This window comes from Diorhabda sublineata, chromosome 5 (genome assembly GCF_026230105.1).
Source record: "Diorhabda sublineata isolate icDioSubl1.1 chromosome 5, icDioSubl1.1, whole genome shotgun sequence".
NCBI classification, from domain to species: Eukaryota; Metazoa; Arthropoda; class Insecta; order Coleoptera; family Chrysomelidae; genus Diorhabda; species Diorhabda sublineata.
The window spans coordinates 5,280,773-5,295,436 of NC_079478.1; the positions used below are offsets into that span (position 1 = coordinate 5,280,773).

General features: G+C 33.3%; 1 protein-coding gene across 4 annotated transcripts in view; it reads right to left on the bottom strand.

The window, feature by feature from the left end:
- LOC130443685 (inositol-trisphosphate 3-kinase homolog) overlaps nt 1-14,161 on the bottom strand; it is a 128,839-nt gene extending 114,678 nt beyond the window's left edge. For 2 of the 4 annotated variants that reach the window (XM_056778426.1, XM_056778425.1), the window contains exons 1-2: nt 13,983-14,161; nt 12,964-13,065 (exon numbers count right to left, since the gene is read on the bottom strand). In XM_056778426.1, coding sequence (XP_056634404.1) covers nt 12,964-13,065; nt 13,983-14,054 — 174 coding nt within the window. In that variant the 5' untranslated portion in view covers nt 14,055-14,161. Of the gene's footprint in view, nt 1-1,719; nt 3,167-8,210; nt 8,331-12,963; nt 13,066-13,982 lie in introns of those variants that run through there. The other 2 variants (XM_056778424.1, XM_056778428.1) reach the window with 2 other exon arrangements.
- Nucleotides 14,162-14,664: the final 503 nt, after the last annotated feature.

The following is a 14,664-nucleotide window of genomic DNA, read 5'->3' on the forward strand; positions in this document are numbered from 1 at the left end:
ATTTAAAGAAATAAATAAATACCGCCCTAATTCCAAGTACCTCCCCTTATAAAGAATAACTTTTTTTCGTAAAATTAATAACAAAAAAGTTTCCCATATGCCGCTAATTTACGTGGACAAACTGTAATATTCGCAATTTTATTTCATACGATAATACTCTTATAACATAGATGGGGAACCTGCGGTCTCCACGAGGTTCTTGTGCGGCCCTTTGCCACCTAGTACAAAATGGTAGAGCTTATTTTATTCGTGCTATAACTAAAGATTTTTTCAATGTTACGAAGAACTACTTGCGTTGGATACACTAACTGGAAGAACCGCGGAGCCGATATTTTCGAAAACTTCGAAGAAGTATGTAATAAATTTCAGTTGAATGTCAGTAATTTAGTCACGTGTCTGTACCGATGGCGCAACTTCCATGAGAGGCAAAAAAGGATTCGTTGCTTTGTTAAAAAAGGAAAACTTAAACTTGAAAAAATTGATATTATTCCACTGCATTTTGCATCAGCAAAATCTACCATTTTGCAAGACACTCTGGATAGAACCATTGCCATTGTTAACTATATCCGCGTAAATGCAATGCGTCACCGTGAATTTCGGCAGATGCTCTCTTTAGATGAGGAAACATATAGTGTTGCCCTACCATACTACTGCAAGGTTCGCTGGCTATCAACAGGTCAAGTTTTGATAAAAGTTTTGTCTTTACGACGACAAATTTTTATGAAGAACAAGGAAAACAATGTGATCTATCAGATGAAGTATTTCTCAGAAACCTTGCATTTTTGTCTGATATGATGACAAAACAAAACAATTTAAATATTTGCCTGCAAGGTGAAACGAGGTATATTTATGAAATGTGGCAAAAGATCCAAGCGTTTAGAGAAAAATTATCATTTTTCAAAACATTGCCTTGTCGATCGGAAATATCTGCACAACTTTTCCCGGAGCTAGCTAAAATGTAAAATGAGCAGAACTGTGAAAATAAAATATTCGATGAATATGTAGGTGTCTTGGATTGTTTAATAGAAGAGATTTTCGGATTTTGACGAGCACGCTCCTGCTATGAAACTGGCATTTGAACCACATTTAATAGATTTATCCGAGGCTCCTGCAGAACTACAAATGGAGTTAATTGATTTAGAGGAAGATAGTATCATCAAATTCCTTTTTAACGCTAAAAAGGATCCCATAGAAATATGGAAAAATGCTGTTGAATATCCATGCCTTCGGAAGTACCTACTGTTGCGAGACAACATTTTCTCTCATGTCAAAAAAAAAAACAAATTTAAGAAAGCAAATTACAGATGCACATTTAGAGGATCAATTAAAGCTGTGTGTCACGAAGCTTGATCCAAATATACAATTACTGTCAAACAAAAAACAAAGCCAAATAAGTCACTAACTTAGTGAATATTTTTATATTATTTTATATGTATATTATATTTAAAATTTTGTAGTATTATATTTTATTTTTTCTATATAATGCAATAAATTGTTAAATCTATAGAAAAACTATAATAATTTCACAAAAGTCACTTTCTTAGGTCAATCAGCTTATGCGGCCTCTCTTATTGCTGCCTAATTTAAATGTGGCCTCTAATGGTAAAAAGGTTCCCCACCTCTGCTCTATATCTTTGGATTGTCTACTAAAAGGAATGATGCGCCTATGGATTACGAGTGCTTTATTATTTAAATACTGACTCATTAATAAAAAATAGACTATAGAAAACATTTATATTACAGAACTTACATTAACAATGTAACATTTCCAGTAAATTTTTATCATTATTCATTCAGTTGGAAATAAAAAGTTTTTCACAATTATAAATCACATTTTTCTGAATTGTTTACAATAATTTCAACGGGTAATCAACCCAACACTCTCAACATCGCTTGTTTGTATATATCCCCTATTATTTCGTCCCGAAACGCTAGAATACCAACTCCTACAAATTCCCATCTTAACAGTGAAGACAATAATAGAAAATATAATTAAAGCTACCAGCAGGCACATTACAACGTTCCTCAAACTCTCAATATCATCAACTATGTGTTCGTTCGTTTCCAAAATTTGGTTATTCTGCCTCAAAAGTTGAACTTCTATCCCTCGTTGAAATTTAGAAACCGGAGAAGTGGTAATTTGCTTCGAAGTGGTAACTTCACCTGTTTCGTCATCGTTACAGTCTATGCTTCTCGGTAACGTTATCTTGGAATCTTTCAAGACGCGTTTTATAATTGTCAAATCACCGCAGTACCAACTGTTTTGACTGAGATCGAGATTCGTTAGATTCGGAAACGTTGTTCTGATGCTGTAGATGTCTATATCTTTGAGTTCGTTACCGCTTAAATTTAAGTTTTTCAAGTTGATGAAACTGTATTTATCATTCATGTCAAAGGACGATAGATAATTGTTGGATAAATCTAGATCTGTTAGATTTGTTAAACCTTTCCATTGTCCGGCTGATATTTCAATTAAATCGTTATCGTTCAAAAATAGTTTTTCCAAAGATTCCAGATAGTTGAAAACTTTTGGATCAATGGTTTTGATATCGTTGTAACCAATGTTTAGAACTTTTAAATCATATAAAATCATGAAAGACCGCCTGTCTAAAACGGGGATTTTATTATGAGACAAATCCAGTACTTTTAATGATTTCAATTTTATAAATGCCAAGCTACTGTCAGTGACATCTTTTAATAAATTAAAACTAAGATCTAATTCTTCGAGATTCTCTAGACCAGCGAAGCTATTTTCGGATAATTTACTCAAGTTGTTGTGGTTCAAATCGAGCTTTTGTAAACAAAATAATCCTTTGAAGCTCTCGTCCTCTATGTCTTCAATACTTTTTCCGTGTAAATCAAGTTTCATGATGTTATCCGATCCTAAACTAATAAAACTGTTCTTAACAATCTTGGGAATAATTTTTGTACTAAACTGAACAATATTTCCTTGATAATTTTTATGCCTGGGATCGAAACTCTTTTTGTTTCCTTGGTATTCCGTTAAATTAGCGAAGGTTCTGATTTTACCGGATTTGTCTTCGACACATTCAAGCGCTTCTGTAAACAAATCATCTTCCGTAGTTGAATAAGATGGCGGTTTTGTTGTTGAAGCTTCATTGGAACTTAGAAAGGCCACGAGTAAAAGAAATGCGCAGTTTTTCATCTGAAACATAAAATATTATTATTACCTCACTTTCGTTAGTTACAAAACATTATAATTTGAAACACTAGTTTGAAATGTTTTCTGCTACCAGGATCTGGAGGAGTCGTTCACGTTTAGTCACTTTGTAAGAAGAATTTACGATATCTGTTGGCTTGTTAAAAAAGGTATTTCGATTGAAAGAGAGTCAGGATCATGCAGAAAAGCAAAAAAAATGATAAGCTTTGGTTAAAAGAGCTCACGGAAAACTAGGAACCAGGTGGCGAAAATTTGGCAAAAAATATGTAAGCAACATTCTAAAGGAACAGAATGTAGTTCAAAAATTGAGAAGATCACAACTTTTTCGCCCGCTAAAGGTTTGGAAATCATTATCGAGTCATATTTTACTATTGACGTATTGTTTTTAGAAAGGCGAGAAACTAAATTCAGAAGTGTATGTCAAAAGACATAAAAAGTTCAACTCGAAGTATCGTTGGCATTCTTCAACATACATTTGTCCTTCTAAAAATTCTGTAGCCCCTAAATATAAGAAAAAGAGTGATTTAGATCTAGTTTAAAGCAGTTCATGAAGAAAAAGCGTCTTGAGAAGGAAATTTTGTGCTTTGGCCAGATATGGTAACTACTCATTATGCAAAGGCGGACACTTTTGCAGAATTGAATATTCTGAGGCCAAATGAACGTTTTTGGCGAATTCTGGAACGTTTGGGAAACAACTACACGTGAGGAATCAGAAAAGGGAAACTCAACACTGTACGTTCGAAATGGTAGCTACTAGATCGAAAGTTGTAGAGTAATGGAAAAAAAAAATAAAGACACACGCACTCTAATAACAAAAACTGGAGAATAAAGATGGAGGGAGTATTTTCTACATTAGGTTCGTTCCAACCCATCATAAAACCGTCCTCAGTTCCAACCAACTTAAGGATCGTTTGTGAACCGTTTCCGGGATGGTCAATCGATGCTTGGTTGATAGCAAGTACTGTTACCAGAACCGTGCATAGCCGAAGATTGCGCAGAAAATATTTAAACGCTTCCAATAACCGTTCAAAGTACGAGGGGTTCAGACTAGCAGATTGAAACAACCATAACATTTCAGGTAACCTCATGTAATCATGAGAAATTCACGCCACTCAATACAGCTCCAAATTATATATTTTATCATTGTTGAATACGTGAGAAAAATATTTTAACGACAGATAAGAATTTATCATGAATAAATATCTAACTTTAGTTCCTTTAATTAATTTGTTACTATCAAAAAAATGCGATTTGGTTGATCGACGAATAACGTAAATAACATTCCGACAACATTCTATAGTTTTAAATAGATATTTTAGTATAACGGATTGTATTCTTTGTTTTTATTTCTTATTTATTGTTATTTATCATGTTGTTACTTTTATTTACATAATATCAAATATGGAACTAGGGATATACAATATCTATGATTTAGCCCCATCTATATCAAGGTTTACATATCATATTTTTTAGTTTCGAAAGTTTAGAAAAAAAAAATTCACAGAGAGTCAAATCTGGGGAATACGATTGTTGAGCGATGACTTCGTTTCGAGTTTATCCTAAAAAAATTTGAGAAATATCACATCGCATCAAGGTCAATTTATAAACGATTACGAAGTGTGATTGATAAACTTTAATGCGTTCGCGTTGAAGTTCGCGCTGGGAGATGGCAAAATTTTATGTTCGACGCTCGCATTCCAGCGCCTAGCCAATGAAAACAGGTATCCAGGTCATATGACCACATAAACTTTACTCCCTGTGCTAATACTAGGTACTTCAAATATAACTAGGCTAGAAACAACATTAACAAATCTAAAAAATCCTGAAACTTTTTACCATACAACTAATATGTCTAAATTCTGAAAATACTATGTGGTTATGTGAACTGACATTTCTGATTGCTCCAAATAGGGCCAGCCAACTAAATCTTCAGCGACAAAGGAAAGTCAGAAACTTTATTAACAGTTTCCAACGCGAACGAAAGCTTCAGTGCGGGCGCTAAAGTAAGAGTTTGTAAATACAACTATATGGTGGTGGTTATTCACCACGAATTGCTTCACCTAGACGCCTCTAAGAAGGCAAGTAGTATTATTTATTGATCGTTTGATTTTCAGGAACAAAAACCCACCAAGTAAACTCCTCACAAAATTTTAAACAATTCCGTAGCCTAAATTACGGCTACGGAATTTCATTGGATACACAAAACTTCAAGCAGACCCGGTCTTTTCTATAGACAATATAATTATGCCCTCTGTAAAGGTTAATGGCGAAGAAAACGTGTCGGCATTTTTTAAAATTTTTCTATGACGTCCTGATGCATACGATTTCCTTGCTTTTTTACTCATATCTACTAGATTTTACGAAAACCTGTTCGGGTGCCTATGGAGGAAACGAAATTTTATGCTCTGCATCTTAGAGACGAAAGATCAAATTTTTTGTTTCTAACTCAGTCATAGAATTTCTAAATTGAGTGTAATTCGTAAGTTGGGGGGTAAGAGGGGGCCTCTCAGAAGATCATCTGAATCATTTTGGAAAAAGTACTTTGGCCCATTTGACATACCTTAAAAATCAGCATAAACTTTGTAATGAGTTGAGTCCTTCTATGTCTTCGCCCAAAGGTTACTATATACAGTATAGCCTGAAATAAATAGTACTGAAATTGAAACATAGGTGTCTCTATGTGCGCGCTGTCATACCCAAATTAACTAGTATAGACCTGTCAAGTAAACCTTAAGCAGTTAATTAGTTCAGTCCAATTGTTAATTGCAGATAGCATTATTTCGTTCGTACCGAATTGGTCGACGTGATGGTGCACATCTTCGATACGTGTGTGACCAACGGTTTAATAAACTTTCTGAAGTACTGCTGTAATTTGGAAGTTCAGAAATACGAGTGCCAACGAAAAGGAAGCTCGCCTCAGAGCTGTTAACAACAAAAATAACCATGAACGTGTTTTTGAGCGAACGGCTTTGCATCTTGACTTAAAAATACTTCCTGAGTGAGTTTTCGGATGTGATTCAGGTACATCGACAATTACATCTTCGGGATTATCGCAGTAGAGTGGAATATTGCTCCTGAATTTTTGCGTTACAATATAAAAATCCTGATTTTTGAAAAATGTATGGTTTTCATTTGTCGGACCATGTAAATTGTCGCACAAATCGATTTCTAGGTTTTCGGGACGCGGAATCATTGGTCCGTACTTTATCGAAAAGAATGGTTAAGTTCGGTCACACTTAATTAACATACAAACTTCAACATGCTTTATCTAAGTCAATTCTGTCGTGGACGTAATTTGGCCTTTTGAAAATCAATTTTTCGAGCAAGACGGAGCTTCCGTAGTTCGTCAATTTCTTCAGGAACTTTTTCCAAGCGGATCCACTCCACGATTTACTTAGTTCCCTTATACTTCATATTATCCAGACCTCACATTCACAGATGATTTCTATTGATTCAACCGTTTATGTTCACGCTACGAAAATAACAGTCTTTGAGATGATTTCGTGTTGGTTGTTTACAAATGTGTTCCAAATTTGGAGGCACTGTATTTGCCACTTTTCCATAATCTCAAATATTCCGCACGCGGTTTACAAACATAATTGGCAGCACAAACTTCTCATTTTTATCCAAGAACATCCCAAAATACTCAAAATAGGTATTTTCATCAACTATTCTACAATTTTCAAACAAAAAATTCGCGGCAAAATACAAAAAGTTAAATTTAAACTAGTATAATCTACCAGGAAGGGGACAGAATCGTTTGTAATTTTCACTTTCACCTATTTTTTGTTTTTTGTTATGAATAGAACTACTTTAAAGTTCAAAAAAATTATATTGTTTATGTTTGGTGTTTCAACCTTTTATTATTATTATATTATGATAATAAATAATAAATTAAGGAATCCGGTCTAGCCAAAAATATTATCAGTTCAAAATTCTTACATAGTCCCCGATTAGTGTAGAATTTATTGTTGAACGAAACTATAATAAAAATAAATTTTATTAAAATGTTTTTTTATTACAAAAAACCGTTGATGTGACCCTTGATCTTGAATATCTCAAAACAAGCACATAAGTTTTTAGCATATTTTTGATTCTCATCTAGTCCCTCTTTTTCGGTTTGTATGACTGGACTATAATTAACATATTTGTGATATTTGAACTCAATTAATTTTAGTGTGTGATTTCCATACTTCACAATTATATGAATAACCATGGAAATTATTTAAATATTCTAAAAAATCGGTCGCTTTTTCATGTAAATTATTTTTTTCAATGTCTACTAGAGTTTCGTCTGTTGACACTTCATAATTATGGGATTGCGCTCTTAAGCCTTGACCACATCTAAAAATGAATTATTAATCAAGTCAAGCGTAAGTGTAAGAACAAGTTAGTCCACCTTGGATTTTAGATATGAAGAAGAATGCAATATCTATTCAATGGACATGCAATACATATAAATATAAGATTTTAATGCATTAGGAGTACATGCCAGATCGAAAAAAGAAATTCTGCGATTAAAAAATGTTTATTACAAACAAACACTTGTTTTCACGACCTTATAAAAAAGTGGCTATAATCTATTCAATCGGACAAGGTTTCTTCACATCCTATTAAAGTCCCTAATAAATCAAACCTCCAAATAAATCGGATTATTTGCCAAATAAGTTATTAGGCAGTAACAACTGTCAATTAAAGAGTTTAGTTAAAGCCCCCCCTCCCCCAATAAATTTTGATACAGGGTCCATCTAAAACGAGATACGTCCCTGCTTCGAATACAAATTTTCCTAAAAAGATTTTTAGTATCTCAAAATATATAGCATCACCCTCGTACACAAAACATAAGCTGAATAAAACTCATTAAAGTAAGTAAGTCTATTCACATGTTAAATTGTAATTCTTCTATCTCTTCTACTGTTTACGAATCCATGTGAAGGCAACGGGTTCGAACTTAAATCAATGCAAGACTAATTGAATTCTAACGATAATGCTAATTATGTGAAAAAAAAATAACAAAAACGGCACTTACCTTTGCCATTCGCCTCACAATCGTTGAACTCAAAACTGTGACTAATTGAAATAATAATAAAATGGCTGATGATTGTTACACTGAACGTCGATAGGAATTCTCTTATCACCAGATGTATATACAAGGTAGTTAGAGAATGTTCGGTAGTGATTAAATTTAATCAACTTTGAGAACCTTAATAATTTGCGAATCACTTGGAAACAAACTTTTGAAATTTGAGGTTATTCCTCAATTTCAACATTTTTTTAAAGGTCACGTATAAAACAACATCCTGTATCAATAGATGACTATAGAAATATTATTATTTCCGTATAAACTCTTAGTTTTTTTACAATAACATAAATTTGAATCAAAGGAATTAATATTTTTGTACATTGTGGTAATTAAACACAAAACTGTTTTTTTTTTCTGATAAACATTCCAAGATTTCGAATAAATTGGTATTCTTCATCAGGACTGGTAATATAGTCGAATAAAAGGTTAAAATATAGATTTTGCTTATATATGTCGCCATCAAATTGTAAATAACGTTAGGTTAGCATATTGCTTACAATTTAACGCATTATTTTCTATCGAAGTGAAACCGTCAAATTATGAAACGGAACGCACTTCGCGCGTTGATTGGTTCAACGGCATATACCCCGCGACGCCATATTTGTTTGTTGTTAGGTTAGGTTAGTTCAGTTTAGCCATTTCAGGACCGTTGACAAGACGTTCCCGACACGAACAAAAATTGTGTGCGGGACCACTGTCGGCTATACACGACAGGGGTCAAATCTACTGCTGAACCATTGTCGATCATTTGCGACACCTTAAAAAAACAAAAAACTCACCCAGGCCAGTGTCGGCTACGTCCCGTTCAGTATTGCATGTCTCCACAGACCAGTGTCTGCATATTCCGACACTGTCGAGCATAGGCGACAACGGACTGTCGGGTAAAATCGTTACAGAACAAGCGCAATAAGCGAAAATGGGACTTATTACACCTATTATTAAGGTCGTTGTGTTGAAAAAGGCACTAGTCGCGTGTTGTGTGCATTGTTTTGGGTTTTCCACCTTGTTATTGTTATTCAAAACATTGTACGGTATGGATGACGCTAGATCTGGTCCTTTTCAGGAAGGAAGTGCGCGAAATAAACGAAAAATAATTGAAGGAATTAGTGGTAATTATTGTGGGTTGACTGCGGAGGAAGTCCGGAATTTGTCGAAGTACGCTATAAGTTCTGATGAAGACGAACGCAAGGATCCCTTTGATGACAGTGGAAGCGATTTTATTCCCAGTTCGGAAAGCAGTTCATCGGAGTCTGAATTTTTAGAAATGTCTGATGTTGATAGTAATACCGGTAATTCGAATCAAGAGCAGGAGCTGAATAATGTCATAGAAATAGACGAGGCCATGAATGTTGAAAATCTTGAAATAAAGTGGACAAACTCTGAGTTTATACCGAAAATTTTTGCATTCGATAATTCTAATAGCGGGTTACAAAATCGTAATTTGAATAGTGAGAGTATCGAAGTAGAGTCTTTTGTCTGAAGATATTATGAACGTTATTGCCATCGAGACAAATAGGTATGCTCTTCAGAAAGCTGCACCTAAGTGGAAAAACGTGGACGTTCCCGAACTATACATATTTTTCGCTATGACCATGCTTATGACACGTACGAAAAAATTAAACATCAAGGAGTATTGGACCCAAGATATCTTACTCAGAACTCCGGTTTTTGGAAAGACTATGTCAAGAAACTAAAATTAAAATGTTTTTTTATTCCGTCGTATATAACCGACACTGGGCCACTGCAAAAAGTCCGGTCCCCCAGGCAAATTTCGTCAGTGACATGTCGGTCCCGAAAGGGTTAGGTTGGGTTGAAAGATATATAAGTGGTGCCAATATGTGCGGTTCCAATGTTCCTAAATTTGAATAAAACATGTCTATCAAAGTAAAGCTTTGTAAAATTCTATTATTTTTCAATTTTAATTTATGTTTGAGGAGAAAATATTGTTACGTTTCTGTTTTTTTTTCTATTTTCATACCATGGGATGTCAGAATTATTGAAGTACATTTATTTTATTTGACTGATACTAACTCTGTGGACACAGAACGGTCTACTGTAAGGTCGACCAATCAGGGACAGACTTCGGACAGTTGACATTTAAGATTTTCACTTATAATCTCGCGACTAGAATTTTACGGCGACATATATAATTTTTTTTAGACTTCTTAGACCTTTCTATGTTTTTCCTAATGAATTATCTTGATTTTAGGACTCTTCTCATAGCAAATCAGTTTGAAATAACAATTAAAAATTTGACGTTTCAACCTACTTTATCAAAATATTTATAGCAATCAAAAAAACAGCCGCCAAAATAGCAATCGCCATAAATAATGACGTTTTGTTTTTCTGTTGATATTCTTTTTTTTTAAATTAAATATTATGATAGTTTAGGTAGTTACGAATGTCGTTCAACCCAGTTTTCTTAAATCAGTTTTTTTCTTAATACTGGGACCATCTTGCCAATATATTTTATTTCCGGAAACAGGCATTTTAGTAGTTATTTCCTGTTGTTAATACTTTGGCATTGAATCGACTTCATAAAAAACGTGTTCGGTAACGAACATTTATCGGGATATAATTTGCCGTCAGTTTTGTGAGAGTTAAACCAATTATTAAGTGACTTTTTAGAATGTCCAATGTATTTCATGAACTATGTTAGTCAGTTAATTGATCGGTGAGAAACCCCTAGTACAACCAAAAGCCTTTCTGTATGCCCAAAGCACACCAGTAGCCTACTTTATTTTGGTGTTTATGCCTCCAGAGTGACCCCTAGTTATATTGCGGCTCTAAAGTACGTCTCCCAATATAATAATTGATAGAGGTGCGTGCCAATTTAGTGCTCGGTTATTTTTGGTTCTTTTTTATCCCATAGACGGGCATAACTTTTACCGGACAAAAAATAACCAAGTCATCAAAGGCCTGTATATACAATTCTGATCAATTCTACGATTGAGTCGTCAACGACTAGACACTACATACTGCTCTGTGGGTAGCTCCTGGTCGCCATCGTCCCAATAACTTGATTGCAGTGGATACCCGAAACTGAGAGATCATTTCTCCTATCCATCTTATTAGATTTAGTTGGGTGCGACGTCGAGGATTGTTGAATGGATTTAAAATCAAAAGAATGCCGCCAAATTGACTTTTTCTCTATTCTCCATTCTTTTAACCGGATGGTATAGAGCCAGTTCCATGGATTGGTCAAATGTACTTATAATTTTCTTTCTTCTTTCGCCATTCCAGTATAATGGATGTTTCCAAAGTAATCTGATATGCTGCCACTTGAAACCCCGTAGCGAGTTAAAAGCGAAACATTAAATAGAGGATTGCTCACAACAAATAATCTGTACACCCCGTATAAAGGTATAAAAGTGTTATTTAGACAATTCATTCAATATTTTCGAAAAGATGGACAGTTTTTATACGAACCAATGAAAATTAATTATACAGAAACCGGCTTTAACACCATGGATCCCGCATTGAATAATGACGATATTAAATGTAATTGCATTTATTTGCTAATCCATCAATTGAAATGCAGCGAGCGTTATTTTTCCTTGTCCCCAGTTTCACAAACGGTCGTCGACAAAAAAAAGGTCAAGAGAACAATTTCGTGACGCAAATTCACTCATCGGCAAATAAATTCCTTTCGGACTACAAATCGAATTAAATCAATCGGCTGCTATCGACTTTTTTTTAGACAACTCATATTCCCCTACTAAAAGTTATTTTTAGACCGGATTTGATTGGATCGCATCAGAAGATGATCAAATTATAAATAAATGGTATGAAAATATTTTTATCTGTATATCAGACGTCAATTTTTTTTATTTTAGATGAAAATACAATTACTGTTGTTGAACGTTGACAGTAGATACACAAAATGGAGTGAAATCATATATACAACGAGGTCAATGTATTTCACTGACAACTTTTAAGTTAACAGCTTTCAAGCAAAAATTATTTGTATCAGTTTTAAATACGAGGTGATACAATACTTTTATTTGAAAGGCAATTCCCCCACCAATATAAAACCTGAATTAGATTTCACTCTGAGTGAGTTTGTGAGAATGTTTCCCTCAATTGTTTGGCAATGTTTCACAGAATTTAAGCCGTTTTATAACTATGATTGAAACGTGGACCCATAACTTCACAACCGAAACAAAAAAAAAATCAAAGCGATTGATTGGAAAGGAAGAACCGGCTCTAAAGAAGGCAAAGGCCGTACCATTGCAGGCAAGATCATGACGTCGATTTCTTTGGAATGAACGTGGGATAAATTTCTATGAGTATTTTGAAAGTGTTGTTTTAATAAGACAATACACTAGCTCACAGATCCGTTATTACAATGGAGAAAAGAATAAATTAAGTTTGAATTGCTACCTCATCCACTCCATTAGCCAGATTTAGCCCCCTCGGATTATTTTCTTGTGAAATTGTAACTGTTTTTAAGAACTAGACACCTGATAGTAAATTCAGATGTTGCCTAGCTAACAAACAAATTTAAAAGAATCCATGAATGGAGTAACCCTGCTCACACATACACAATCGGATACATATTTATATAATAATTAATATATTATTATAATAATTCTTCAGATACTTGACAAACTCTGGAAGTGGCAGTTTATTAAATACATTTTTGTAATTCATGTATAAAAAATAAATGTATGATTTAATAAGTTCAATAAACACTTACCGTGGATATGAAGCAATCTAATATTGGTGAATTTTTAACTTTAATCTCACTTTTAGAGTCATCTTCTTCATCACTCTCAGATACAAGAACTCTTTTGTCCCCCTATCAAAGAAAAAACGAAATAGCAACATATATAACAAATTAATAAAACAAAAACAAACAAACTATGGGATTAAACTAAAGAATGTCATTAGCACCACATTGAGTTTAGATATTCTTGCTACTTTAACTGGACATGTTGCATCTTCTCAATTAATTGGATAATTAATGCACATATCAATGCAAAATAGGTACATTTATAACTAGAACCAAGGAGAAAAATAATATTTTGATTGTGATACTTGCTAATCTGGTCAGGAAGAAATTGTCAGTATGACCTGTATCAATTGCAAGTGGTAATTATGCTGTAAAAGAAGCATTTTACATGGTATAACTATTACCAAAGTATTATATAAATTGCCTGTTATCATAATAGTGGGTATCATTAAATAGAAACGTAGATAATAATTATACTTCACTTCATATGAATTATACTCGAAATGAACACTGTTTATAATTAGCTTCAATTTAAAATAAACTAGGAACTCATTATAATACATTGTAAAACTATCGAGATTTCTGTAAACGATTAACGTAAATAAACATTTGTTTCCTATTGTCGTTTCTAATTATTCTTGAAGAATTTTTTACTACCTAATTTATAATTTCATTTGCAGTATAATTGACGCGAAGGACATAAATACAAATATGCATCTATTTTTTGTCTAAATTGACGTCATTCACCAATAACCACTCGTTTATTCATGATTAACCCATTTATAAGAAATTTTTCATATTTAAGCAATTTATTTTGAGATCGTTTGATTTAATTTTTCCTATATTTTATGTAAACAAATATTGAAAACGCCTTTAAACTATGGGACATAGGTGCAATGCACTCACTCTATATAACCTAGATTAAAAATAAGATGCAATGTTTATATTTTTAGTCTAACCTAACCTATAAAAATAAAGCTTACTTCTGTTAACGCGTTGATATAAAAAGATGAAGAATAAGTTTGAGGAGGAAAATTGGTTGGATAGTCCGACATTTTTCACTTAAACAACCAGTTGTTCATAAATTAACACGATATTTCACTTGAAATCACTACAAACTTATCAATTACTTGAACACGAATGAAAAATCTGTGAACAACCCAATGTTGCCAAGCACATAATTCTCTTACCAAGAAACAAAATGACAACAGATAATATAAGTATCCAACTACATGTCTGTTCTATTTATTAATAGAATTTTAATAATTGAGACCTAATGAAATGAGTTATATTAAATTTTTGTAGTGTTGTAAATAGTTGAGAAGCTTTATACTTTCACATAAATCTAATTCTCTATATCCAATTAGTAATTATTCTTAATTTCATTTGAATTTCCATACTTTTTCAAAGTCGAATTTATACTACCGATATTAATGACATGATTAATAAAAATGAAATTCCATTACAAGAAAATCCTGATTTGATGCGTGGCTATAAAAAACACTCGTGTTATTTAAAAGTTTGGAGTAGATTCCTTGTTAAAATAGTGAAGCTGGCAACACTACAGCATATAGCACGAAAGTGTAAGGCAAAACTTTATGTTTAAATAAATACTTTTTGTGAAGTGTTAAATTTTTATAAAAAAATATTACATTAAATGATTGA